The sequence below is a fragment of the Antennarius striatus genome, chromosome 4 (genome assembly GCF_040054535.1).
Source record: "Antennarius striatus isolate MH-2024 chromosome 4, ASM4005453v1, whole genome shotgun sequence".
Taxonomy (NCBI): Eukaryota; Metazoa; Chordata; class Actinopteri; order Lophiiformes; family Antennariidae; genus Antennarius; species Antennarius striatus.
Genome location: NC_090779.1, coordinates 6,351,210 through 6,376,961, shown reverse-complemented (window position 1 = coordinate 6,376,961; position 25,752 = coordinate 6,351,210). Strand labels below are relative to the sequence as shown.

The following is a 25,752-nucleotide window of genomic DNA, read 5'->3' as shown; positions in this document are numbered from 1 at the left end:
ATTGATTGTTTTTTCCTTTTGTGAAGTGCAAATCAGCATCATGATGGAACCTGACATGTTTTCCAGCAACAGATTGTTGGAGGTTTTAAATCATCCTGTAGCCTTGAGAATCTCTCAGTGTGTGTGTGTGTGTGTGTGTGTGTGTGTGTGTGTGTGTGTGTGTGTGTGTGTGTGTGTGTGTGTGTGTGTGTGTGTGTGTGTGTGTGCGTGTGCGTGTGTGTTTAACTCCATTAATACATGGCAGCGCTGGCGGGTGGAGCAGCAGGACCCTGGGCTGAAGCAGCCACAGAGCAGCAGGGAGGAGCCTGAACATAAACCAAACAACCGTCCACACCCTGCAGTGTGGTGAAGTCCCTCCGCATTCCAACCATACACATGGTTTCACACACACAGACACACACACACACACACACACACACACAGACACACACACAGACACACACACACACACAGAGGAAGCTGTGAGTCACAACACACTGGGGTTGGGTAAGTATGTGTGCAGAGAGTGAGAGCTGTTTGGTTTCTTTTAGGAAAAACTGAGCATGTTGTTGTCTTCAAACAGGACCTCAGAGAGGCAGTGGGCCTGCAGGGGGACTGCAGACCAGAACCTCACCATCTACGTTCTGACAGGTGTTGTACCTCCTGACTTTGTCCTTTCTGTTCATGTCTATATGTGTGGCCGTGTCTCTCTCAGCCTTCTGCTGACCTCCTTGAGCTTGTCCTGAAGTCAGTCCACCTCTCGCTCAGCTGTCATGTAGTCAAACACAGGAAGCTGATTCGTCTGTCGCAGCTGAAGCTGTTTCCTCCAGAGTGGATATCAGGACAGAACGGTATCGCAACCATGCAGCAAATGACTGAAATAACAGACAAATGCAGGATATACGCAACTCTGACTCAATAACTGTTCTAATGCGTTACAGTATTTATGTATTCTTAACACATATGTAAATACTACCTCATAAAAAACTCAGAAAGGACTTTAAACGGTGGGAATTGGTGACACACAAGTTCTGACTTGTTGCTGACAGAAATGAACTTTTCTCATAGTTTCACGACTTTTTTAGGCGTGTCTCAAATGGTTTCTTTACTTTTATCTACAAAAAGTTTTGTTACAAAACGAGTCTTTGACTGGATTTTAATACGTTGTTCTGAGATCATTCTTTTCCACACTACCACTTGTAAAGATATGAGGTTGTACTGTATGTATAATACTTTCAAATACCAATTTTTTTTTGAGTCTTCATTTTTCTGACAACATCAATATCTACAGCTTCTGTCTACTGCAATGCAAGACGTCAGATGTCAAACAGGAGGAAGATGATAATAACTGAGTTCATGCTTCCTCTCCAAAAGACAGTGCAAGAAAATACCATGGAGCTCCTAATCCCTTAAATTAATACTGCATTAATGCAGTGTAACATATTTTGCATGAAATGCTAATGTTAACATGCTAATATAGTCACAATAGCGATGATAACGTGCTGATGTTAAAACGGCGTTCACCATCTCAGTTTAACATGATAGCACCATCAGTAGACAACCATGTCTGAATCCTGGTTGTGACAGAGAAAGGCTACTTTCCTCTGGTTTCACCAAACCATGAGCATTTACAGCACTTCTGTTGCAATATGATGATGATGATCAACTATTCTTTCCAGTCGCACCATGAGCAAGGCAGACGTTGATGAAGGTCTCCATGGCAGCAGCAGCGACACAGCCCAGCAGCTGGGGGATAAGACCCCAGTGGGGACGGTCCTGACCCAGCCGGGCATCAGCCTGGGACCGGGGTGGACCAAAGTCAGCTGCCCCTGCTGCGTGTCCAAGCGGGTCGAGCCTCTGGTGCTGGTGAGGCTCGGGGAGAAAGTTCGCCCCGAGACCAAAAGGTGGCTCATCAGACTGATCGGATCTCCTCAGACCGATGGAGGTGAGGCCTGAACCACATTTATTACAATCTGGCTGCTTCTGTCTACCATTAGAGCTCAAGCATTTAAGCATTTGAATACATTTGTGTTTCCAAGCCAGCGGCAAATGTAGATAACATAGATGAATGATTCCCATGTAAATGGAGGCTGATATGAATATTGAAATAATCTTGTTCATATATGGACCAAAAATGTATTTTTGTCCTAAAACCTGTTTATTTTTCTTTCATTTGTTGTTTTATTTTCTCTTGTCTTTTAGCAGGTGGCTCAATAGTTATGAATGGATTTTGATTAATTCATTTATAGGAAAGCTATACAGTAGGTTATAGGTAGGCTGTGGCTCAGGGAACAGTCCAGCTTCTAAGTTCATGGATGGACAATGCTTTGACATTGCAATGATGTCCCCGTAACGTCTAGACCTCCTCAGAGTCTGATCTGAATACAAATCATATTCCAGATCTGGTGATCTGAAAGAAGATCAGATGGTAGATGTGATTGTAGCGATGTGATCCAGATTATGAGGCAGCACGGTTCGTCTATCATGGGATTTGTTTTTTAATAACGGTGACTTGAATGGAGGTGCTTTTTTTCTCTTTTGCATTTAAAGCTATTGAAGGAGTCATAAAAACAACATTTCTTTTTCACAGAATACAGCTTTTAAAGTATGCAGAGTGGAATGTTCAAAGTACATCATGTTGCATCATTGTGTTTTGTAGCCGGTGCAAGCAACACAGGGCAGTTTAAAATGATTCAGCAGTCCTCATTGAGAATATTGGTGTTTAACTCAGCTAACAATGGTGTCTTTTCTCTCTTTGGGACTCAACAATATACAGTATTCTATATCTACAAGCCTAGTGGCATCCTAAAGAAAAAATGTCCATTGTGTGTCTCTTTACTTCACTCCCAGGGGCTGCGTTACTTGCCCACCCGGGCGAGGATGCTAGCGGGGACATCATCGTGGTCTCGGCCCCATGCTGTACATTACTGAGAGCCACTGAGGAGTTGGGGCTGTGTAAGACGTACAACAACGACAACATGGAAGCTTTCTCCTACGACGACAGAGTCAACTTTAAAGACTCAGGTACAGCAGCAACACAGTGTTCAGGCAGAGGCTGTGGAGGACACACACAGTCGTAAATTCAGTTGTATTTTTCACGTCTGTCCATTAAAAAACGGTTTTATTATAAAGTGATATTGTGCAGATTGGAAATGTGTAAATTAAACAGGATACTAAAAGATTTGCCCACAACTTAGTGTGAAAGTACAAATACATAACCCTACGCAGTAACAAGCTGGTTTCCTGTGTCTCAACACAAAGTGTAGGTATATACTCAATGCTCACCACCAGTTATAAGAAGAGGAATAAATATAATGTAATATTAAGATGAAAAATGTTCAGCAGAAACGTCTTTGTTAAAAGTGTCATTAAACACCATCTGAGAGTAGATTAGTGTGTAATATCAAGGACAAACAGGAATACAGTGTTGTTTTGAAAAAAACAACTTAAAGAATAAAATCCACAAAACAACAAGATTCTTGCTCGTTTAAGGTCTTTTTGGTCCTGAAAAAAATTAATATCTCAACAATTATTGAATTCTATCAGTGAAATCAGTTAAATCTGTGTTTAGTGTAGATCAGACATTGCTGTCATGCTGCCAGAGTGAATATGGTCAGTTTGTTTCATGTGTAATGCAGAATAAAGATGTAAATATTCAGGCCATTTGGGGGTCATTTGCATACGGGCGTTAGCATAAAGTACAGTGTCACACATTTGCATACCTAAAGACTGTCTTGTTCTTCGACTGTCTTTTGCATCGTTGTGTGTATCATACATCCTTGTATCTGTGTATTCGTGTGTGTGTGTGTGTGTGTGTGTGTGTGTGTGTGTGTGTGTGTGTGTGTGTGTGTGTGTGTGTGTGTGTGTGACAGACAACATGGAGGTGTTCCTAACCATGGCTGAGCGGCAGTTCATAGTCAAATATGAGCTGGATGGTCTTCGGGCTCAGAGGGACCTGAGGGTACCCGGAATGTCCGACTACACACTCCACTACCGGGACAACATCTGTGAGTGTTACTGCTTTGTGTGTGTGTGTGTGTGTGTGTGTGTGTGTGTGTGTGTTCTTAGGAACTGTCAGGGTGATGTCATTGTTCTGTGATGCAGCTGAGCTCTGCGGTTGGAATAAAGCAATGTAAGGCACAGAGAGCAGTGAGGCCGGCTGCTGGTCTGCTGCTTCAATTAGAAATGCATGAAATATGATCCTCTCTTGTGTCACTGTTGGGCGTATTGATCGGTTTGAGTCAGAAAGGTTTGAGCTGACTGACCAGAATCAGGAGCGGCTTCAAACCATCAGCAGAAAGAAAGCATCATGTTTCTGGAGATGATCTTCTCTCAGCGAATGGATCCACCGAAAAACTCCCCCATAAGCACTATAGGTTTTTATTTTACATCACAAATATACACTAAATCTATTAGTTCTGTTAAAAATTATATCTCACAATATGCATTAAACTGCTTTTTTGAGACAAATCTTTTTTTACCGAAGACTCTTAGGGATCTCTTGAGATTTATTTTAATCTTTCTTGGATGCAAATGATTTGTTTTTAACATTAAAATTTTTTCAACTACATCTGACTTCACCTGCGGACAAACTAATATGGTATATACGATTTCATTTATGTCTCATCCAAGTCTGATCCAAATAAGAGCCTTCAAGGATCTCAAAGAAGTCTCTGGGTCTTGGGCTCTCCTCTGTTACTTCCATCTCATCGTAATCTCAGTTCAAACCCCATTGTCTCACAATCCCATCCTTCATTTTAAGTGGGTTTCAGGAACAACTGACCTTAAAATCATCCCAAATGGACACAACTGTGATCTCACAAAGAAAAAAAATTCCCCCAATAAACATGTTCCCTTGGGGGAATCTTCTGGAGGAACAGAGGATTCATGTTCTCTCAGTTGCCAGACACAAATGATGATCTTCAGCGGTGAAGATATTTTTCACCACATTCTAGATGCATTCATCTAATCATAAACTAGCAGCTTGTGTACTGCCTTCTGTGTGCACATCACACCAGAGATCAGCTGCACATCTCCTGTCAGGCTGGTCTCAGCTGCTCCACTCTCCTCACATTCAATCAAGATATTGCTCCAGTCAGCTTTGTGTATATACTGTATGTGTGTGTGTTTGAGTGGGTATATATGAGTGTATGTAACTGTATATGTGTGGATTAGTTGATGTCCCGTCCCTCTGGATCGCTGATGTCAGACATGTGAACCTGACTATTGCTGCAGGGCAGAAGCTGGGATCTGCTGGTGTTATCGTGGACACGTATCCTCTCCACAACACGGAGCAGCTGAAGAAGCTCAGTGAGGCCTGGTACTCTGGGAATCAGCTGACTCAGCCACTGGGTGGGTGCAAGTACACTCAAACTCCACCGTGTTACTGCGTCTATGTGGGATTTCATGTCGATACGATCACAGTCATTTTTTTTCTGTCCTGATGGAATTCCATGCACTGATATTTTCTCTCATTCGTCCGCTGCCTCATCCAGATGCAGTCAATGCCTACTTTGGGAACTCTGTGGCCTTCTACTTCAGCTTCCTTGGATTCTACACGTGGGCTCTGCTCCCTCCAGCATTACTGGGTCTCTTCACCACGTACTTCTCAGGTCAGTGTGTGTTAACTGTCTGTTTGTGTGTTTGTTTGCAGCGTGTGGAATTTATGATGTATGTAGCTCCTAAACCCGTCAAGGGAGGTTTTGTTTGTTGAGAAAGGTGAGAGTTTGTAGGTTATCTTTCATGTTAAAGTCCAAGTGAGCCTTTAGTCCATATTAAAAAAATATGTTTCAATGCTGTTTCAATTCGTTTCAGTTTTATTCCTGTTATCTGAAGGTTACATTTTTTGTGGCTTATTTTTCCATATCCCTCACAAGACTACTTTGTGCACCTCGGACAACAAGGTAACTAAGTCTTAATAAGATCCAATCAGTGGTGGGTGGTGAGGGCCAGCAAGGCCTTTTCTGCTGGTGTAACATAACCAGAGATCATGATAATATTTATGATGAAAGTTATTATATTTTAATGCATTTTCCTTAAATAAACATATTCAAATATATGTATAAATATATAATTATACATTTGGATATAATATGACATAGGCCAACACGGTAAGTGTTCTATTTGTAGATTAGAGGGGTTTTATCCAATCAGAATTCAGCTAGCTTGTGTTGCCAGGTTGAATGAAATCTGCCCAGGACCTTCAGAATCTAGAATGCAGGTCTCCCTGCGGTGTGCGTGAAAGGGGACATATAGTTAACAGACAGATGCGATAGCCAATCAGATCACGAGTTGGCGATGCTAAGGCCTTCTAGCTGGCCTCACGTTAACCTGACATATGCGTGTCCTGTGATTGGATACTCACTCTGAGAAGGCGGCGCTATGCAGATGCTGTGCAGACGCACATTTGAAGAGAAGCTCTAGTGAGATGAGGGTGCCATACCTGAAGGAGCTAACCTGTTGTAGCTCACCTGTTCTAGCCCACCTGTTCTAGCTAACCTGAAATAGCTCACCTGAGCCAGCTAACCTGAAATAGCTAACCTTTTCTTGCTAACTTGAACTAGTTAACCTGCTCCAGCTAGTGGAGTGTTCTTGAGGAAAGAAAGGAGAATGGATTTTGTGTTTAAATAAACCCTTTGAATGTGTATAAATAATGTGGTGCACTTGTGCAGCTGTGTGATTGTAGTGGAAATACACAGACGTGTGTCCCTGCTGGAAAATTGCCTGTTTTATACCTGATAGAGAGGTGATGCAACATCTAGTAGTGTGTCAGTCTATGTCTGTATTTCGTTTCTCCAGCTGTGGTGTCATAAATGATGGTCATTTCAGTCGGTTTTGTTGTGACATGCGGGATTCTTCTGTGCAAGTGACAGTAAAAGGAGTGGTGCTGATGCCGGTTTTTGTCCCATTTGAGAGAAGTAACAAACGTTTTGTATTCAGCTGCAAAGTAAAAAAAAAAAATCATTTAGCTTTAGCATGCAAATTGTTGACATGCAAATTTATAACTTTTAGACTTTTGACAGTAAGACACAGACCAGTGTTTGGGAATACAGCATGTCGCACATATACAACATCACATATTATTCACTAATGCTTTTCGGGATTTCCCCACATCTGGATTATGTGACTTCATAAACAAAGTGTGCAAAACAATATAAACATTAAAGAATACTGAATAGAAAAATCCACTAGAACTTCTGAGAAACTGCAGAAAGCAGTCAGAGCACATACCTCCACCGCCTCCATTCTTTTGTTGTCACACCCTGTGCATAACTCACTGCGCTGGGATCTGCTTCACGCCAAATGAAGTGGTGACACCGAATTCCTTCTCCAAACATCAGGACGTGTGTATTTATCATTGAATTACTGGTTTTTCCATAATGACAGGATTTTCTGTAATGGCAGGTTGGGTTCTGGTTTTGGTTTGAAATGAATTGAATCATCGTTATGTCAGCAACGAATATCATTCACCACATAGTGGAAGTGTTTAAATATATAAGGTCAGATCTAGTAAAGTGGACTATAGACTGTTAGAATAGAGTGTTCTCCATGCATAAACTTGAACAATATCAAGCTAATAGTCATTTTTCTCCTCTCCTGCTGCAGCCGAGGCTCAGAAGGAGGCTGACGAGTCGTTCACAGTCGCCGAGGCTGAGGAGGAGGAGTCGATGTCGGTTTTCAGCGGCTACATGATCCAGGCCATATTCAGCATGCTGTGGTGCACCGTGGTGATGGAGCTGTGGAAACGTCAGAGCGCCACCCTCTCCTACCGCTGGGGGACGCTCCACCTTGCAGAGCGCTTTGCAGAGCCCCGGCCTGGTTTCCATGGCGACTTAGGGGTCAACCCTGTGACGGGTCGCGTGGAGCCCCTCTTTCCTGAATGGAAGAGAGACCTGCGCATGGCGCTGGTGTCAGTTCCAGCGGTGCTGCTTTTTCTGGGTACGTTAGTGCATGTGATGAGTGGGCTGGAAGTATTGAAGAAGTTTTAACAGGGTCCCTCCCCCCTGTCCCGTCTCCGCTGGTAGGCATGGTGGTCGTCGGGATGCTATGCTTCTACTGGGGGGAGGCCCAGGTGCAGGAGCTACACAACGAGTGGGACTCCCTACTGTCTCAGACGCTGGTCTACATGCCCTCCATACTTCACATCGTCTACACCAACGTACTGGCCACCGTTTATAGGACGGTGGCGCAGTCCTTGACTGAATTTGGTGAGATGGAGGGAATGCAATGGGGAGACTTAACAATGATAAATGTCCCACTATTGATAGTAACCATAGTAACCATGAGGAAAAAGATGAAGAGGATGTTTAAGGAGGCAGAAAGCGACACAAAGAGACACATCATCCAGTAACTTCTCCCTGTGCCCCCCTCCAGAGAACCACAGAGAGGAGTCTGCTTTTCAGAATCACCTGACAGCCAAAGTCTTAGTGGTTCGTTCCTCGTCTCTTATTCATCCTCAAGCTCCTCCGTCCTCTTTACCCATCAGGCCATTTGATTCCTCTCTTTTCTCTCCTCCACCAGTTTACTTTCTTCAACTACTTTGCCGTGCTGTTCCACATCGCCTTCTTCAAGCAGGATTTGCCTTTGCTTCGTAAGGTAACCGATGAGCTCCTCTAAATCTGCTTTGGCTTCTGTCGAGTTTTATGTCCAGTGATTTGAATGTGCATGTCTGTACACTCTCATTATGTGTCCGACATGAAAGCTTTGGTTGGTCAGTTGTTGGTCTGAGTTTTTAGTGAACACTCATAGTGTCCAGTTTGGACCTGCACTAAGTCTGATGTAAAACCATTGGTGTGCGCCTCTTGGAATTCAAAGTCAACGTCAAAGTCACCTTCATTGTCAAGTGTACCATATGTGCACAACTTACAGCACAGATGAAGTTGCAGTCCTCTCTGACCCACGGTAAACAGACAGTACAACAGGCAGTACAACAGGTAGTACAACACAGGCAGAACAACACAGGCAAAACAACAGGAAGTACAACAGGAAGTACAACACAGGCAGCACAACACAGGCAGAACAACAGGAAGTACAACAGGAAGTACAACGTAGGCAGTACAACACAGGCAGTGCAACAAGCAGTACAATTAGTCTAAATTAGTTCATTAGTTATTAGAATTAGTTCAAAGCTGGGATGTGATCAAAAATCATCAGAGAGTGAAACAGAAAACCGCCTCCTTGAGTGAGAGCGACCTCACACACGATTCTTGTCTTTGCCTGAAGCGTCTAGCATCCTTGCTGGTGGTGACGCAGCTTGTGAACCAGGTGACCGAGGTGATCATCCCCTTCCTGGTGGACCGTTTCATCAGCGTCCCCAACAGGACACACAGTGAAGACGACCCAGAGGAGGACAAGTTGAGGAACCAGGGCTCCCTGCCAGTGTTCCCTGTGAGTGTGGGGATGTTCACCATCCATGGGATTCAAATGTGTTGAGGCGGTGTGTGTGACGCAGCTTCTTCCGTCACAGGGCTTATTTGCAGAATACATCGAGCTCCTGGTGCAGTTTGGGTATTTGAGTCTCTTTTCGTGCGTGTACCCTCTGACAGCCGTGCTGTTGCTCATCAACAACCTGACAGAGATCCGATCAGACGCCTACAAGATCTGCAAACTCTTCCGTAAACCTTTCTGCCCCCCTGTGGCCAACATGGGCGTGTGGCTGGTCAGAAATCTCAGCACACAATAGAAGTTCGAACAGCCGGTCACACTCTCCCACTTACCAGTGAACAGTCGGTGCCATTGTTTCGTTTCAGATCGCATTCGAGGTTCTAAGTTACGTCTCTGTCATCTCCAACTGCTGGCTGCTGATGCTGTCGCCACGGCTACAGCAGCTGTTTCAGGAGCACGAGATGAGCAACACAAGCACTCTGCTGTTGGCTGTTTCTGTGGAGGTAAGAGAGTGGTGTGTGTGTGTGTGTGTGTGTGTGTGTGTGTGTGTGTGTGTGTGTGTGTGTGTGTGTGTGTGTGTGTGTGTGTGTGTGTGTGTGTGTGTGTGTGTGTGTGTGTGTGTGTGTGGAGGGAATTCCCTTCCAAACAATCATGTGTGTGTTCCCTGACATTCCTGTGTGTTTGCAGCATGTGCTGATCCTGGTTAAGTTGGTTATGGCAGCACTGATCCCTGATGAACCAGGCTGGATCCGAAAGAAGAGAGCTCACATCGAGTTCACGTCCATGCAGGCTCTGAAACAGCAGGTTAACAGCCGTACAGCCTCCTACATCTTCATCTGGTCGTCTGTGTGTGACTAACCTGCCTTTCTTTGTATCTAGACGGCGACCTCTAAAGAGTCCTGAATGCAGTTCTTTATGTCATCTTGTGCTGAGCTGCTACAACCACAAGATTCAGTATTATGTCGGCCTTGATGGAGGAACATGTCCCACAGTGAATACTGCTGTGTCCTCTCTTCCTCCTGCTCCTCCTCCTCCTCCTTACTAACACTGCTTCCTCTAACTAACAAGGGACATCTGCAATGTATGTATATTTGAAATGTACACTCATATTACATGTACACTGCAAGTCAAACTAAAGCAGCAGCTAAAGTGTTCTGTTTTCAAATATAAGGCAGCAAATGGAATGTATTGGTTATGAGTGCCCTTAAATGAAATGATGATGAATCAGAACAGCTCTTATAATCACTATGGCAACAGTATATACAATCAACATTTAAGAAAAGTGAGGGACACGACAGAGGATTTGGTGTTTTCTTCCTCTGGATGAGAGCTCTGTCAGGTTAGGGGTTTTTTTCTTCATCTTTTAGCTGATTTCCACCCCAAACTTTATTATTTTAATCAGATGTTGTCAGTCTAAAAGGATAAACCACCACCTGCTCAGCATCAAGCAGCAGACACACATAATGTAGGTGGTGAACATGGTGGAGAAGATCATTCCTGCAGGCAGCCAGAACCATTAGCCCAAATTAAATCTAATGTTGATCCGTGTCTGTGTTATAATTGGCTGTTTGCTTTTTGACCTTGTGTTCTCAGCTTGTTTTGCTGCCTCCAAGTGGCCAAAGAATGTACAGTACTGTATAGCTTTAATAAAGTGATGCAGTTTGGCTCCAGCAAAATGGAAAGAGAGGAGTAGACATGCTTATTTATAAACGTGTAAGATGCAATAGGTAGCTTCAGGTTCAATATGAGTGAATAAGTCATGTGCAAAGTTTAGCTTTGCAGTGAAAGTGGAAAGGAGCAATCACGGAATGAACAATGTGCTTTTGTTGTTACACATGTGTGGTTTTTGTGGTTGGATTCCAGCTTCACTCACTTTTCTGCTGCGTACCTCTATGATGAAGAACTGCTTAACCTCACTGTGCTGCAACTGACTCACCTCACAGCCTGACACATTCATGCCATGAGTGAACGTCCCTTTCCTGCTGGTACATTTGACGTATTTCTCCTGCTGTATTTATTGTTCCTGTGTGTTAGTATCCCCTCAGGCCACCAGGAGGCGCTATGCACTCTTTATAAAAGCCCTGTTTGGCTGCAGGACTGCTTCAGCAACGGTGCAGAAATAAAGTTTGTGTGTGTTTGTGTGCGTGTGTGTGTGTGTGTGTGTTTAAGTTAGTAATTATTATTTTGAGACGATCTGGTCCCAGGATCAGTATCTGAGAGGTGTGAGGTGTTGGATGTTTACTGGTTGTCCTCAAATAAACTCTCTGAAATAAAGGGTTTGTTTTTAATCGAATGTATAACATGCCAAACAATTCAAAATAATCTCTTTATCTAAATGTAACTAATGTTAATACCGTAAATCTGCTCAGATCCTACACCAGATATAAACTTGAACGTCAGAATGTGTTTCATGGTGTATGGGAGGACTACTTTGACCTAAAATCACAATATGTTTCAAAAATCAGTATACTTTAACTAATATGATCAAAATTATTTGAAGAAGTGACAATTTTGTTTTAGAGATATCTGTTGAAGTTAACATGCTAACCAGGGAGCAGGAAAGTCTCTGTTTCACAAACTTTGTTGACATTTTTAAGCATTAAGCAATATTCTGAGATCATTCATCCATCCATCGTCTATTTTCTTGTAGAAATAGATGTATGTATGTTCTGAAACCTGTTTTCCAAATTAAGGTACTACTTCCAAATTCAGGCCTTGCCAAACTGAGACTTACCTTCACTACCTTGATAAATCATTACAATTTTCATTCCAAACAAAATAAAACTCAACAACCACCACCTCAGGTTAGGTTGAAATCAGTCCTTCATTACTTCAAATGTTCTGCCTACCAGTTGTTCTCCTGTCCTCACGTGAACCGGTCGTCTTTTATATTGTCACGGTCCTGCTTTGAGCCATTGTCCACAGAAATCACCTCTAATCTGTTTTTCCTGTCATCAGACAGGTTTAACGCTCATGTGGTCGCCATCTGAGCACAACTCTAAGTTCTCATTAAGCTAGCTGTGCAGCGACTCACAAATAGTTCACACTCTTAGCGGTTTCTCTGGTGAAAGATCTACATTTTGTAACTTTTATGAACAAAAAAAAGTTTCAACCCCTGACTATTTTATAGTTTGTAAAGGATTCCTGTCTCACCCACCACTGGTAGTTTAGTGCTACAGTCTGCAGGCAAGAGGCATCTGCAGCCCAGTGAGCGTTTGTGGTCCTTTTATAAATGAAGCTCTCTTATAATTTTCTGCCTGTAATCCTCAATCAGTGATCTATGACAGAGATTCACTTTTTTAAACCTGAATATTTGAATGTCTGTAGCTGTGATTGTCTCTCACCCCAACTTCCTGCTGCTCAGATGAGTGGACTGAGGCCGTGACACACTGGGTCACACCCTCAGAAGCCAAACCCTTAGGTTCAGAGTATGGGTAATGTGCTAAAGCATCTCGTGAGTTCCACCATGAACATCTGGCTTACCTTCAGGTATCAGAGTAGAACTACATGAGATATGATAGGCTCGAGCAGATTGACCTACTTTAAGGTGACGACCAGCTCTAGCTGTCCCTCCACTCTCTGTTCTTGGTTTCCAGTTACCCGTCATATCAGTTGATAATGTGAATTATCGTTTCTTGCAGACATCTAGTGACTCTGGGGCCCCACTTTTCTACATTGTCCGGTTGGTAATCAAGCCTTAAATAAAGTGATCATCTGATTTCATGGGTGTGAGAGAATCTATAACGTCCTTGTGTACATCCTTTACGAAATCAACACCGACGCATCTTATCGATTGAGAGTCAATTTTAATAAATAAATAGAGAAAAATACGTTCACGGCTCTACAGAGCTGTGGTCCTCGTTACAATGCAGGTCAGCAGACACAGACGCGCTGAGGGGAGACAGGCTGCAGTCACATGGGAACAAATAATGGGATTTAGTAACTCGTCTGCACTGATTTTCTGCTTCTCTGGCTGATGAAATGAGTGAAAATCTGATTTTGCACGTGACATTTGCTCCACATATACAGTAGGCAGGGACTGTCCCATTACTGGTCACTCATAAAATTAATCCGATTTGCTGCAGCTGACAGGAATAAACTGAACTACATGAGGGAGATGGAGCTCATTGTACAACCTTGGCCTTATTTAACTTAACAAAACGTTGCGTTTCTTGTCCCATCCTCAAAACAAGCAATTTACAGTGTGTGAAAGAATTTGGAAACACACAGAGGCATTATATAGGGTAAAATAACAGTACCATACAAAGGAATAGAATACCGGTACATCAATATGTGACTGTTAACATGAAGAACATCTGCCCACCAGTAACAGATTACTGCTTATAGAAATCTACCAGTAGTCATACTCTGTGCAATTCATCATTCAGTGGTTCCATAAAGGTAAATAAAGCAGAACAAAGTCCCGTCAGAACCAAGACACATGGAGGTATATAATAATGCAAAAAAATAACATGCAGAGATGTATTTCTTCACAAAATTAGCATGTTATATTCTATTAAAAAAAAAAATTCAAGGAACTTCATATCTGCACATCCAAAACAAAAATATTATGTTTAAATATTATTTAAAAGCTAATTTTAATTATAAAACAAAATTCTATGGAAGTCCTGCATCCAAATCAATGATCCTCTTTATGGTATTAAGTCAGCATATCAGTAAGACTTAGAAGAACAGAAAAAGGATGGTGTCAGTTTTCGGCATATCGTATATATATATCTATGGTATCCCACGGTAACAGTCTGTGTCTCTGACACTCGTTAAAAACTAGTAGAGAAGCAGGTTGTGAAAAGCAAAGGGGAAATAAGTGCTACCCTGCAGCAGAAGCTGCTCCAAACTTGGTTTTAATTTGTTCATCATAAAATATGAAAATCACAGATCTACTGAGTTCTGGATTCTGATGTAATGAGCCAGAACTAAAAAGACTCAGTGGTCGTATACGGCGGGAAACCCCCTCCTTTGTCGTAGGCACCATCCATACAAACGCAACAGACGATAGCTTATTCAGTAACATGTCTCTCCAGTCTCCACTGAAGGTCCAGTATGGTTTCTGAGCTACTGGATGCATCCCAGTCGTCGTCACCTTGCGGTCGCTCCCGTACACAGCAGCAAATGCATGAGGCTCTATGAAGTCTGACTGCTGTGCTGTACACCGCTCATAGCACATGGCAGCAGTTGTACTGAGCCAGCGGCAGGATTTTGGGCTTGTTGTGCGTTGGGATGTTGAAGGCCAGAGCTTTCTCACACAGAGGGAACTGGAAAAATCTTTCACGTAGCTTCAAGCTGTGCCGTTTGCCCAGCTCTGCCTTTGGGGCATTTTCATCCCGGGTCCCCTGAGCGTTGTGGGGTTGGGATCTATCCGTCACAACCTCGTCTTTTCCACCTTCCTCCGTTCGCTCATCTTCTTCTCTCCCAGTTTTCATCGCCTGCTTCTCGTTCACAACGAGTCGGGCCGAAGACGCGGAGCTCGGAAGGATGGAGAACTTTTCAAGGGCAGGAGGAGGTTCGTTCGTGTTGTTGTTGGGCTCCTTCTCCTTGTTGGTTTCCTCCTCTGGGTCTGTGGGGTCTGGCTGTCCTTGGCAGCAGGGTACCCTCAAACTACGCAGAAATAACGGTGGAACTTTAGGTGACGGACTGTTCAGCTTATCTCCATGACTGAGCGGCTGCTCTGAGATCATTCTCCCACTGTCCTCTGTCTCCAATTCCATCTCCTCCTCATCCTCTTCCAGTATCTCTAAGGAGCTCTTTAATTTTTCTTTTTGTTCTTCCACCCTGGACTGGATCCCACATGGATGATCGGTTCCATCCAACTCCTCAACTTCACTCTCTGGTTCCTCTAGTAACACAGATGGTACCAGCTGACTTTCTTTGCCCTCGTTCTCCTCCTCATCCTTTTCCTCTTCTTCTTCCTCCTCCTCCTCTTCACAGATCTGCTGTAGTGCAGGCAGGTTCTTTGGAACTGGAGGTTCTCCAGCTGGAGGTGGACGGAGTGTGAAGCTGAGGCTGGGCTGCCAGGGTCCAGGGAAAGCCTGCTGGGTGGAGGGTCTCACAGCGAGGAAGTCCCCACACTCAGGCCCTCCTGAGCGAGGAGAACTGGGAGAGAGGGCCCCTGCTAGCCAATGAGGCGGGGCCTCTGGGCTTAGCAGGGCACTGTCCAGCCCCTGCAGCCAGTCGTGAGCCTCGATCTCCTCCAATGAGGCGCGGCGAGACGGATCCTTCTGGAGCATCCTGGAGATCAGACTGAGAAGAGAGGGCGGATGTCAGCCGGTGGTCAACAATTTTTTCATCTTTTACAGCAACTTAGGAGGATTGTGGGGGTGGGGCTGATTCTATCTCACTTTCAACCATTTTTCTAAAAGGCTTCTTCTGTTCTGTTCTGCTGTTAAATGTCCCATTGTGTGACCGATTGCTATCTCTTAGGATCAGCGTTGGCTCAGATGCTCCACCACCATCCCGGGTCAATACAATCATGTTTAAAGCAGGGTGGCAACAGGAAAATGTTTTTTTAGCTGAACTATTGATTTTGAACCACTGATGTGAGGTTGATGGGGTCTATTCCCCCTGAAGATCAGAGCTTTTCAGTAACTTATAAAACATTAAGAGCGAAATTATTGATAAGAAAAATGAACAACATCGACTGATGTGCACTCAATCTCATAGGAATTGTTTTTTAGCTATAAGTTATATAACATATTTACACCATTTACAGTTCCAAATTGATAATTCTAGTTTGACGTCTTTGCAGGAAATTCAGAAAGCATCTCTTTAACTCCTTGTGTTGTGCTTGCCGTGAATTTGTGAAGTGAAATGCTACGAGCATTCTCATTGGCTTAAATCATTTCATATTCATCCAATCACCATTCGTTAAGTTATTCATTGTGAAATTGAGTTGACACGAGATAATTATCAATAACAAAAATATCTTCCCCTAACAGTTTCTCAACAGATTTAGATGACTCACAGAATCGATTGACTTGATAAAAATCACAGGAAATCTGTTGATCAGCAGAAAATTTCCATCTATTTTAAAAGTAGAATTTATTTTATCTAACCAAATCCAATCCAGTCAAGAGACCAAACTGTGTTCATGAGTCTGTGAACTATTTGACCTCTTTGAAAGCTGACTTGTAATATTTACTCTAATTTAAATAAAAAGCGGTTTGTAAGATTTGACTCAAAGAAGGATCCAATAGTATTATTTATTGGACTTCTTCACTGCCTGTTAATACACAATAGTTGTGGGTATGCCACCATATTAATGAATATAAAAATGAGCACACAGCGTTGCTCATTTGGTTGTAATGATTACAACAATGACGTGTGAAAACGATGTAACGGGATTAGAATCAACTGCTGGGTGGATCTTCATACACAGCCTGTGTACTTCCTATTTTACATGCAGGGTTTATACCGAGTGCATCGAGTTAAAGCCCACATGGCATGAGATGTTTCATCGTCACGGTCATCAAGTGTGACAGAAAACCAGCAGAGACACTTTGTTCTAGAAATAACATCTCAGTACCTCCCAGCTGTACAGAAGAGTCCTGAATGATTAGCTTAATTCAGTAAACGAATGTGACCCAGATAAGACGACGGAAATTAACGAGTGTATTAAGAAAAAAAACGCGATTACTGCATTTAAACCCATTTGAAACAGCGGACTCATGAATACTCTGAAGCTGAAGGACATGTGGGTGAAGAGTCTCATCCAACTCTTCTGGAGTTTCTAGCAGTGCAGTGTTCAGTGATTGTCAGTTATTGATGTCGTCTATAGCGGAGGAGGTAAGTGCAGTTGAACTCCTCGCCCTGTGCAAACGGGTGTTCACTAATGCCTGCAGCTTTGAGAGTACAATAAATATTTCAGCTCAAGTTAAGGTGCAAATAACATACAGTGCCTTGCGAAAGTATTGGCCACCCCAAGAACTGGATTACCGAGCTGCCTAATGTTTGCTAACAGTTTCATGCTTTTGAGCTTTAAGTCCCTGAAAACTGAATTCACGCTTGGTTTGTAACTGAATGTTGATTTCAGATTACCATTGATTATTCCCGTTTTCTCAGTTGTTAGTAATGAAATGATGCTGGACTGGTGTTTACGTCACAGTCCGGTTACCTGAGGACAGTGTTTGTGTGTGTGTGTGTGTGTGTGTGTGTTGGGATTGAAGATGAAGTCAGAAGACGTGTGATTATTTTGTTCTTGTGTGTTTGTGTGAAATGTGTTTTATGACTCAGACGCAAGACGAAGCGGCCAGATAGTTAACGCTCTCTGTTCAAAGCCAAGAAAATATTTTAGTCCCTCAGCAAAGCGGAGACGCCTCTGACACAACTGGGACACTAAAAGTATCAGTGATAGGCTCGCTAATCAGATGATTTTACGGTCGGCGGCTCATCAAGACATGGTGACTACTCACATTTATTTTAAGGCTGAAAATCTCGTGGAGAGGACACGTTTTCAAAGCGGTTTACAATCAAGATGTAAAAATTTTTTTAAAAAATGCTCAGGTTGGGGAAGGTTTGTATTTTTGACGTCCGGCGGTACTCACTCTCTACAGTCTCCTGAGATGTGTTCAGGGACGCAGTAGCGGCAGTCCAGGATCATGATGAGAGTTTCACTGTCGTTGGTTTCCTGAAAGGGAGGAACTCCACACACCAGCATGTAGAGGATCACCCCCAGAGACCAGATATCTGGAAAAAAAGACATCGTGTCAGATCTTAAAATATCCCTTTATCTACTGGGTTCAGATCACATTCACATTCAGTTTTTCCGAGCTTCCGTGTTCACAAATGTTATTTAATGTTTCAGAACTGAAGAAGCTTCCTGGATGAGAGGTGAAAACGTCCAGTGGATTCATTCAAACAGCTTTGGATATAAAGATTCTTTAACAATTTGTCTTTTTTGAATTCATACTTCCTATTTATTTTCTATGGCAGCCTAAAAATTACGTGAATGTCTGATTCTGCAAATCTAAAGTTTTAAATCCCACCCTTACACAATGCTTCTGAGCGATGGCTGGACATCTGACTGACATGCGCAGCATCTGCAGATGTGACCCTGACCCAAACACACATACTTGAGGTTTCCTGGTGCTGCTGATTGACATTGCTGATAGTGTGTTCTTTTCCCTTCTCCTCCCTTTCCTTCCCTTCTTCACCCCCCCCCCCCCATCATGACGACAGAGAGAAGACGCCCTGGCGAGACCCAGAACAGTCTGAACCAGGCGAGAACACTGTGGTTCCTTCAAGGAAGCGCACACAAGCGAGGAGCGGCAGCCGGAGGCCACAACAAACACAGGGCTTGTTGTGGGGATGGACTCTTCTGAGAAGCAGCGTGATTCTCCTCTCAGTCTGTCTCTGCTTGTGTTTCTCCCATCACACTGGAATAAGAACACTGCACACAGTGGTGCGACCGCTTAGCACGACCTCTTATGTAACAATGGAAATAATGACAGCGTGTGATGATGATGATGATGATGATGATGATGCCTCTGCTTACATCACATTCGTTTTGTGATCGCATGAGAGGAGTTCTTTTTTTAAATGACGGTTGGTTGAATTTTGATTTGCATTTCCTCTTAAACTGGCACTTTGATCAACTTGTAGTTCTTTCACAAACATTTGAGGCTTCTTTTCATTTTTTGCTCATGGTAGGAGTTCCCAGTATGTGGGAACAGTGACCTACAAATATATCTGAAGATTCCCAGTCCAACAGGTCATGGTTGATAAAACTGAATCAAGTCATCTGGACCTGCTTCTTCAGGTCAGAACTGAAAAAAGATTTCTGGATCAGAGGCGAGATGTCTTAAAGCTTTTTTCAACAAGTCTAGATGACTTTATTCAACACAGAAATCGACTTTCACGTCAGAAACTACTAAAGCTAATTTCATTAAAGTAGTTCTAAAATTAGACTGCTTGACAAAACTGGAAAACTTCTGGTAAAAAAATCTGATAATCTGTTTTTATCGTGACACATCACGTCAATAACAGAGCCTCACATGAGTGTTCAGCAACCATCCACTTTATAACTATGGTGGTCAAAACAAAAGCCCCCCCACTCCTCAACATACAATGTACACTCCTCACACGCACGCTCACACGCATGTTCACACGCACGTGTTCCAGTGCAGAGGAACGTTACACAACAGGGAGGAGAGGCTGAGCTGCGAGTGCACTTTACTCCACTCACTGGGGAATGTCACACATTCTCACCATGCATTAAGGGCCTGCTGCCAGCAAAGACATCACACACACACACACACACACACACACACACACACACACACACACACACACACACGTTCTACTTGTTCACATCTGCGTAGTGAATGATCCTTGTTTTAAAGCTGGTTGTGGGTCTTTTTAGGTTCTACCTCCGGTGTGCATACTTTCCAGGGCAAGTGCGTCATGAAGGGTCAACTAAGGTGACCCCTTTCTGTAGGGGGTTCTCCAAGTTCTGGAAAAAAAGTCAGCCTCTTTGGCCCGTGTTTGAGAGCCAGCATCCGGTTCAGGGCGCATCTGGGTCATCAGTGGCTGATCTAAATCCCACCGGCTGGACGACGTTATGAAGCTGTGATCACGTTATTCTGATGTGATTATCCTGTAACTTTGGTGTAATGATCTCAAACAATTTATATTTGAAATGAACTTTTGAACTTCTCTAACTTTTGTTGCTCAAACAGAAGAAATATTCTTTGAACTATTTTTAGTTCTATCCTGTCATGTGATTTTGTTTTGCTTTTGGACTTAGAAATGTCTAGAAAGGTATTTTTTGATGAACAGAGTCCTGCGTGTTTCTGAATAAAACACTAGAGTCTGAAAATCCTCTCCAGTTATCAAGTATTCCAGCATGTTTCGGTTGGATGCTCCCAGCTGACCGACAATCCATTAACCTCTAGTCTGGACCAGAGGAATGAGTAGGCTGAAGAGGAGGGATGGAACATCATCTGTCTGTATAAAACTTTTCTTGTGGTTCAATCCACGTTCTAGGAAGAAAGCTCCAACCTGACCTCAGGCTTCACTGCTGACTGACATCTTCATTGTAGAAATAGTCTCTGAAGAGTCGGCACCAAAACCTGACATTTATCCTATTCAAGCTTTATGTGTTCCTCTTATCAAATTAATTTGGCACTGGAAAAAATAATAAAAAGAAATGTTACATTAAATTTGGACAATTCATAAAGTTTATAAGAACACTGGATCACATAAAACAAAATAGCCCTGGGCCAAGGTCAGCAGATTTTCTTCGGTGTAACAGACCTCAGGGTGAATAGTTCTATTATCTCGTCCAACTGCCCTCTATTTAAGGCTCACCCTGTAAAGAAGAGTGTGTGACTGACGCCCAGAGAGGATCACACTATCTGTCAAAAGCAGAAGTTCCTCCTACACACCCTACCAATGTGGGTCGTCCTCCCTTTTTGGAACTTCTGGTTTTTTTTGAAAAATCATCAATATAAGTTGGTGTGAAAAAGAGAGAGAGATGGAGAGGAGAAAGATCAAATGTAGCCGAGGGCCTCATGTTAGAAATTAATCCATCATTGGCCTTTAAACAAAACCAACTCAGAGAAGGTAACAGCTGTTTGCTCCTAGACAGAAATATCAAAGACACACAGGACGGTGTGCGTCGACGGCGGATGAGTCACCTCACTAAGCTGAGATCACCTAGGAACATCTCTGCACACAGGATGATCACACATACATGTGTTCACATAGCCACGTGTGTGGAGTAGTGAAAGCGTACGGTTCGATCAAAGCGATGATATAATAGTACGTACACAAGTTGAGACGGAGCAGAACGGAACAGAGAAGCGCTTAATGTTGAAGAGCATGAGAATAAAGTCCCGGAGGATGCAACCACAACACAAACGCTCCTGGTGCTGACACTTTTAGAAACAGGAACTCGTGAAAAAAAGGGAACTAAATGTGACTCGTGAGTCATGCTGAAGTTAAAAATTCATGTGAGCCGTGGTTCTTCAGCATCCCGACGAAGCAATATGAACACACAACATCATAACGCAACAGGAGCAGTTGCTAAGATATCACATTAAGACCCAACTCAATGCAAATGCTACTCAGGGCCCCTGTGGGCACCACCGGCCCCCCATGGAGTATTTGAAATGTACTTTGCAAATTTGATGCTTTGGACATCTACCCACAGTTTTCAGATTTATGTTTGTATCTTGCACCTTGTCTTGTTATAGGCTCCGCTGATCTATTTGATCAAATAATTTTTTTCACGGTTGCCAACATAGAAACAACATATATGTACTGGCTGTGTTACATTTAAGGTGTAAACAATCCACCAGTGACTAGTCAGTGGTTGTGGTGACGGGGCTTCAAATCAAATTCTGCTTAGGACCCCAAAAAGGCTTGGGCTGACTTCTGACCAAACTATTTCCTTTATAGCTAGACTCATGTGCTACTGAAATGTTTTATTCTGTATAGGTACAGTCGTAGTCAGCAGAATAAATATCACCCAGACCCTGTCAGGTCCATCAACTCATCTCCCCCCAGGGAGAAATCCCTCGGTTCTTCTTCTGGTCCTACCACATCACATCAGTCATCCTTAGCAACTGAACAACCACTCTGTTATGGATTAACAGTGATGCATGGTGCCATCTCTGTCTCTCACCACACATAAACAAACAATCACACACACACTGTACACTGAGAGAACACAGTGGTGAGCTGCAGTGTTTGGTTCCATTGCAGAACGTGCCCAGTTGGCTGTCTGGCTGGTCCAGACTGACCCAGATACACACAGTAATCCCTTACACACATACACGCACACGCACACACACACACACACAGCTCTGAAGCTGACTTGGGTATACGGACCGTTGTGATCGTATCAGTGTTCCTTGTTGACATGACAACAGCAGGCGACGACACAACGTTTCTGCTGGTGGTGATCAGCGCCTCCAGAGCAGCGACAAACTGGATGTGAAGCATTTTGTTAGCTTCTCTGTCGCAGCTCGTTACCTGACGGCGCCCAGGATAAAAGTCTGACCCATCAGCAGAATGAATATATGGACTGTTGAATGTTCATTTACAAAGTCCAGAATACCGTCTGCTCTTCCTGTTAGCTTGATTGGTCTTTTTGTGCATGTGTTTATAAAATCTATCACACCCGTGCTTGTTTACTGGTTGGTTGAATTGTTAGCAGGATTATGCAAAAACTACTGGACAGTTCTCTATAAAACTTGGTGGATCGACAGGGAACAGGTCAACAAAGAAGTAATCAAAGTAGCAAATCTGGGCAAAGGGATGGATCCAAGAATTTGCAAAAACTCTCATGATCATTAAATATATTTTTATACATCATTCCTAATTATGCCACAACTAACAAAACAATTTCCACAAATTTTTTTTGTAGGAGTGGGGTATGAGCCGGTAGGCTATGCAAATGTGCAGGATTGTTTGGCCTTGGTGAAGGTGTGCGTTCCTAATAATAATAGTTCTGAGACTATATTAACATACAGTGTATTACCAAAGATAGAAGACATCACATATGTGCAACAACCAGTCCACTATTGGCTGGAACCAAGGCCTACTAGCAGCGTAAAACATTCTTAGCTTCGTGATAACTATGATAACAGATTAAGTGTAAAACACATTTCTCACCCACGGCTGGAGCGTGATACTCTTCTCCCAGCAGGATCTCTGGAGCAGAGTATGCCAGCGACCCACAGCTGGTGGCCAACATTGTCCCGGGTTGAAATAAGTTGCTGAACCCAAAGTCTGTCAGCTTCACTGCCCCCTGCTGGGGAAAGAACACCACGTTCTCTGGCTTCAGGTCGCGGTGCACCACGTGGAGCTGGTGGCAGTACGCCACCGCACGCACTATTTGGGCAAAATGACGCTTGGCGGTGCCCTCGGCCACACCCCCCTCATGGCGGAGGATGTAGTCGTAGAGGTCGCCGCCTTCGGCCAGCTCCATGACCAGGTAGAGGGTGGAGGGGGTGTCGATGACCTCGTAGAGGCGAACCACATTGGGATGCTGCACTAGCCTCATGCACCTGGAAAATAAGAATAAATTAAGACGAGTGGCTCCAATCTGAACAAGAATACTTCCAACCAAATCGAGACAAGAGCCTCATCTTTGGGTTTTATTTTTAGATCCAACAACATTTCAATGGATCACACACCAAATCAACACGTCAGTATAAAATATCCTCAAATAGTACAGTAAACGGTCTCCAAAGTTCAATTTTGTAATTGAACTCTTAACCTGTCAGTTTAGAGTAACTATTATTATTCTTACCTCACTTCCTGTAAGAGATGACTTGCTGCCATAACATCAAGTTTTGTCTTGTCAATCATTTTGACAGCAAACAGTTGCCCAGTGTTAACATGACGGGCCAACTTGACCACAGCAAAGTGTCCCCTGCCCAATGTCCGACCCAGATGGTACAGTCCACTAAGATCAGACCGACTGGGGCAGCTCTGGGGGCTGGGGGGTCCATCCAGGGCGGAGATGACTTCTCCAGAGGAGTCCATGTTTGAAGCAAAGAGGAGAAGGGTTGGGAGGCGAAAGCAGAGCCTCGGGAAGACGGCAAAAGGACAAAAGGAAACGGAGGAGTTGTGTCAACGTGTTGTGGACAGAGGGGAGGTGTAGGATTCCTCACTGGTGGGGAGTCGCCTGGCAGGACAAAGAAAGGACAATGAGACAAAATGACAAGGCTGATGATTTTTGTGTTTTTCCCAAAGGGAAAAGAGCTCAGATGAAGTCAGCAGCTTTTAAGGTCTCATCCCTTCATGCTCTGGATAAGGAATTGATTTACATTCATGCTTCCCGTTTTTTGACAAAGAAAAAAGATTTAAACTCATTAATTATACTATCTATTATTATATTACAGTGGCAGCAATAGAGGGCAAAATATTCTTTTAATGTCAGTGATGTCGATGGGCTGTGTGGTTCTATCTCAAATAACACTCACCCAGCACAAATGGCACGTCAAATCAATACTGTAACAGGAAACCATAATGTGTGTATGTGTGTGTGTGCTCTATAATGTGTGTTTGTGTGTCATAACTTTGGCTAAGAGGGTCAGAAGGTGGTATTAGACCTGATGATGTCATCATCAGATCTTCCCAAGAGTAGCAAGTTCAACTGCCATCATCTTCATCACCATGATGATCATCAATACAACAACCATCGCCGACTTTATTCATCCTCATCACTTTTAACATCTTCCCCTTAAAATCTAGAAAAGCCTAAAATATCGAATATGCTTTTAGTTACAAATAAAGCCCCATCTTATTTAATACCATAACTTAAGTGAGTGTTACTCAAGACATTTTATACAAAACAATATCTGAATGAAAAATACTTAATATAAAGACAGAAGTACCTCAATAGCAAATAGAACGATTTGATTATTTGGTTACCAACATCAGTTATTGCATGACAAATTGACACCACCTTCACCGCTGTCTCAGGATATGACAAACATATTTTCAGTGGTTTTGATTTGATTTTGATTTTAAACATCGCATTTATTCATAAAAAGTCAAATTGCAAAATAATCACGTTAACACAAAATCCAAAAGAGATTCACGTAAAGAGGATTTTCAATAATACTGTGCGTTTTCTGAACAAATAAACATCTAACTTTTTATCATTCATCAAACTAAAAAAAACAGACTAAATTAAGAAATAAATTTAAAAAAACCTTAGTTTTTCTAAGGTGAAAAGACACACTGTGCGTGAAGTGTGTGTGTTTCAGTATTGATCACCAAACAGCAACCTTCCCAACACGTTTGAACACCCCGTAGGAGCCTGACTGGACCGGGGGGCCACAGGCCTCACAACCCGGACTGTTGGAGCCTCCGCACCGCCTGACCGGGACTGCAGGCTGCTGTCCGGCCAGCACCTCCACACAGACGTGACCAACAACCCACAGACCCTGACAGCGCCATAGGGATGTAAAGGAACGGCCAAAGCGACCGCGGTCACCCGCTCTCACCTCACCATCGGTCCTGCTGGGCGAACGGTTCCGTCCGTCAGACTCAAGCCTCACACTTCAGACGCGGAGAACGAGGCGCCGCCGCCGCCGCCGCCGCCGCCGCTCGCTCCTCTACCCTCCATGTTCGCTGTCCATGTGTGCGCAGACTTCCTTCCCGACGGCCCACCTCACTTTCGTTCCACGGGCTCGAGCTGGGATTCCGCGCGCCCGCGCAGCAGCATGACGGATCGGCAAGGAGGGCACCCGCGCGCATCCGCATGCACTGGCGCGCGTGTCCAGCTTCATTCTGACGTCAATACCTCTCGAGCCCGCAATGCGAGAGGCCGCGAGCCTCAGCGGGAAGAAGGAAATGAGTGAATAAACGGTCCAAGTGCAGGGACTTATATAACATGTAGTACAGACTTCCTGTGAA

At 43.5% G+C, this 25,752-nt stretch overlaps 2 protein-coding genes across 4 annotated transcripts; one reads left to right on the top strand and one right to left on the bottom strand.

The window, feature by feature from the left end:
- The first annotated feature begins 349 nt into the window (after positions 1–349).
- Positions 350–13,002, top strand: ano10b (anoctamin 10b). Of its 2 annotated transcripts, XM_068312592.1 has the most exons (16): positions 350–486; positions 563–630; positions 1,659–1,924; positions 2,830–3,003; positions 3,852–3,986; positions 5,215–5,331; positions 5,475–5,591; positions 7,585–7,917; positions 8,004–8,186; positions 8,353–8,408; positions 8,500–8,574; positions 9,202–9,366; positions 9,446–9,637; positions 9,729–9,866; positions 10,051–10,167; positions 10,243–13,002. In XM_068312592.1, the coding sequence occupies exons 3-16, from the start codon at positions 1,666–1,668 to the stop codon at positions 10,264–10,266; spliced, it is 2,085 nt and encodes a 694-aa protein (XP_068168693.1). In that variant the 5' UTR covers positions 350–486; positions 563–630; positions 1,659–1,665; the 3' UTR covers positions 10,267–13,002. The 2 variants fall into 2 exon arrangements, with proteins under 2 accessions (XP_068168693.1, XP_068168694.1); XM_068312593.1 differs by lacking the exon at positions 350–486 and having other exon boundaries at positions 494–630.
- Positions 13,003–14,537: 1,535 nt separating this feature from the next.
- Positions 14,538–25,503, bottom strand: snrkb (SNF related kinase b). Of its 2 annotated transcripts, none has more exons than XM_068312595.1 (5): positions 25,346–25,503; positions 23,636–24,013; positions 22,996–23,390; positions 17,922–18,063; positions 14,538–15,621 (listed from the first exon to the last, which is right to left on the bottom strand). In XM_068312595.1, exons 2-5 carry the CDS (start codon positions 23,869–23,871, stop codon positions 14,538–14,540), a joined length of 1,857 nt encoding a protein of 618 aa, XP_068168696.1. In that variant the 5' UTR covers positions 23,872–24,013; positions 25,346–25,503. The 2 variants fall into 2 exon arrangements, with proteins under 2 accessions (XP_068168696.1, XP_068168695.1); XM_068312594.1 differs by having other exon boundaries at positions 25,341–25,502.
- Between the last annotated feature and the right edge of the window lie 249 nt (positions 25,504–25,752).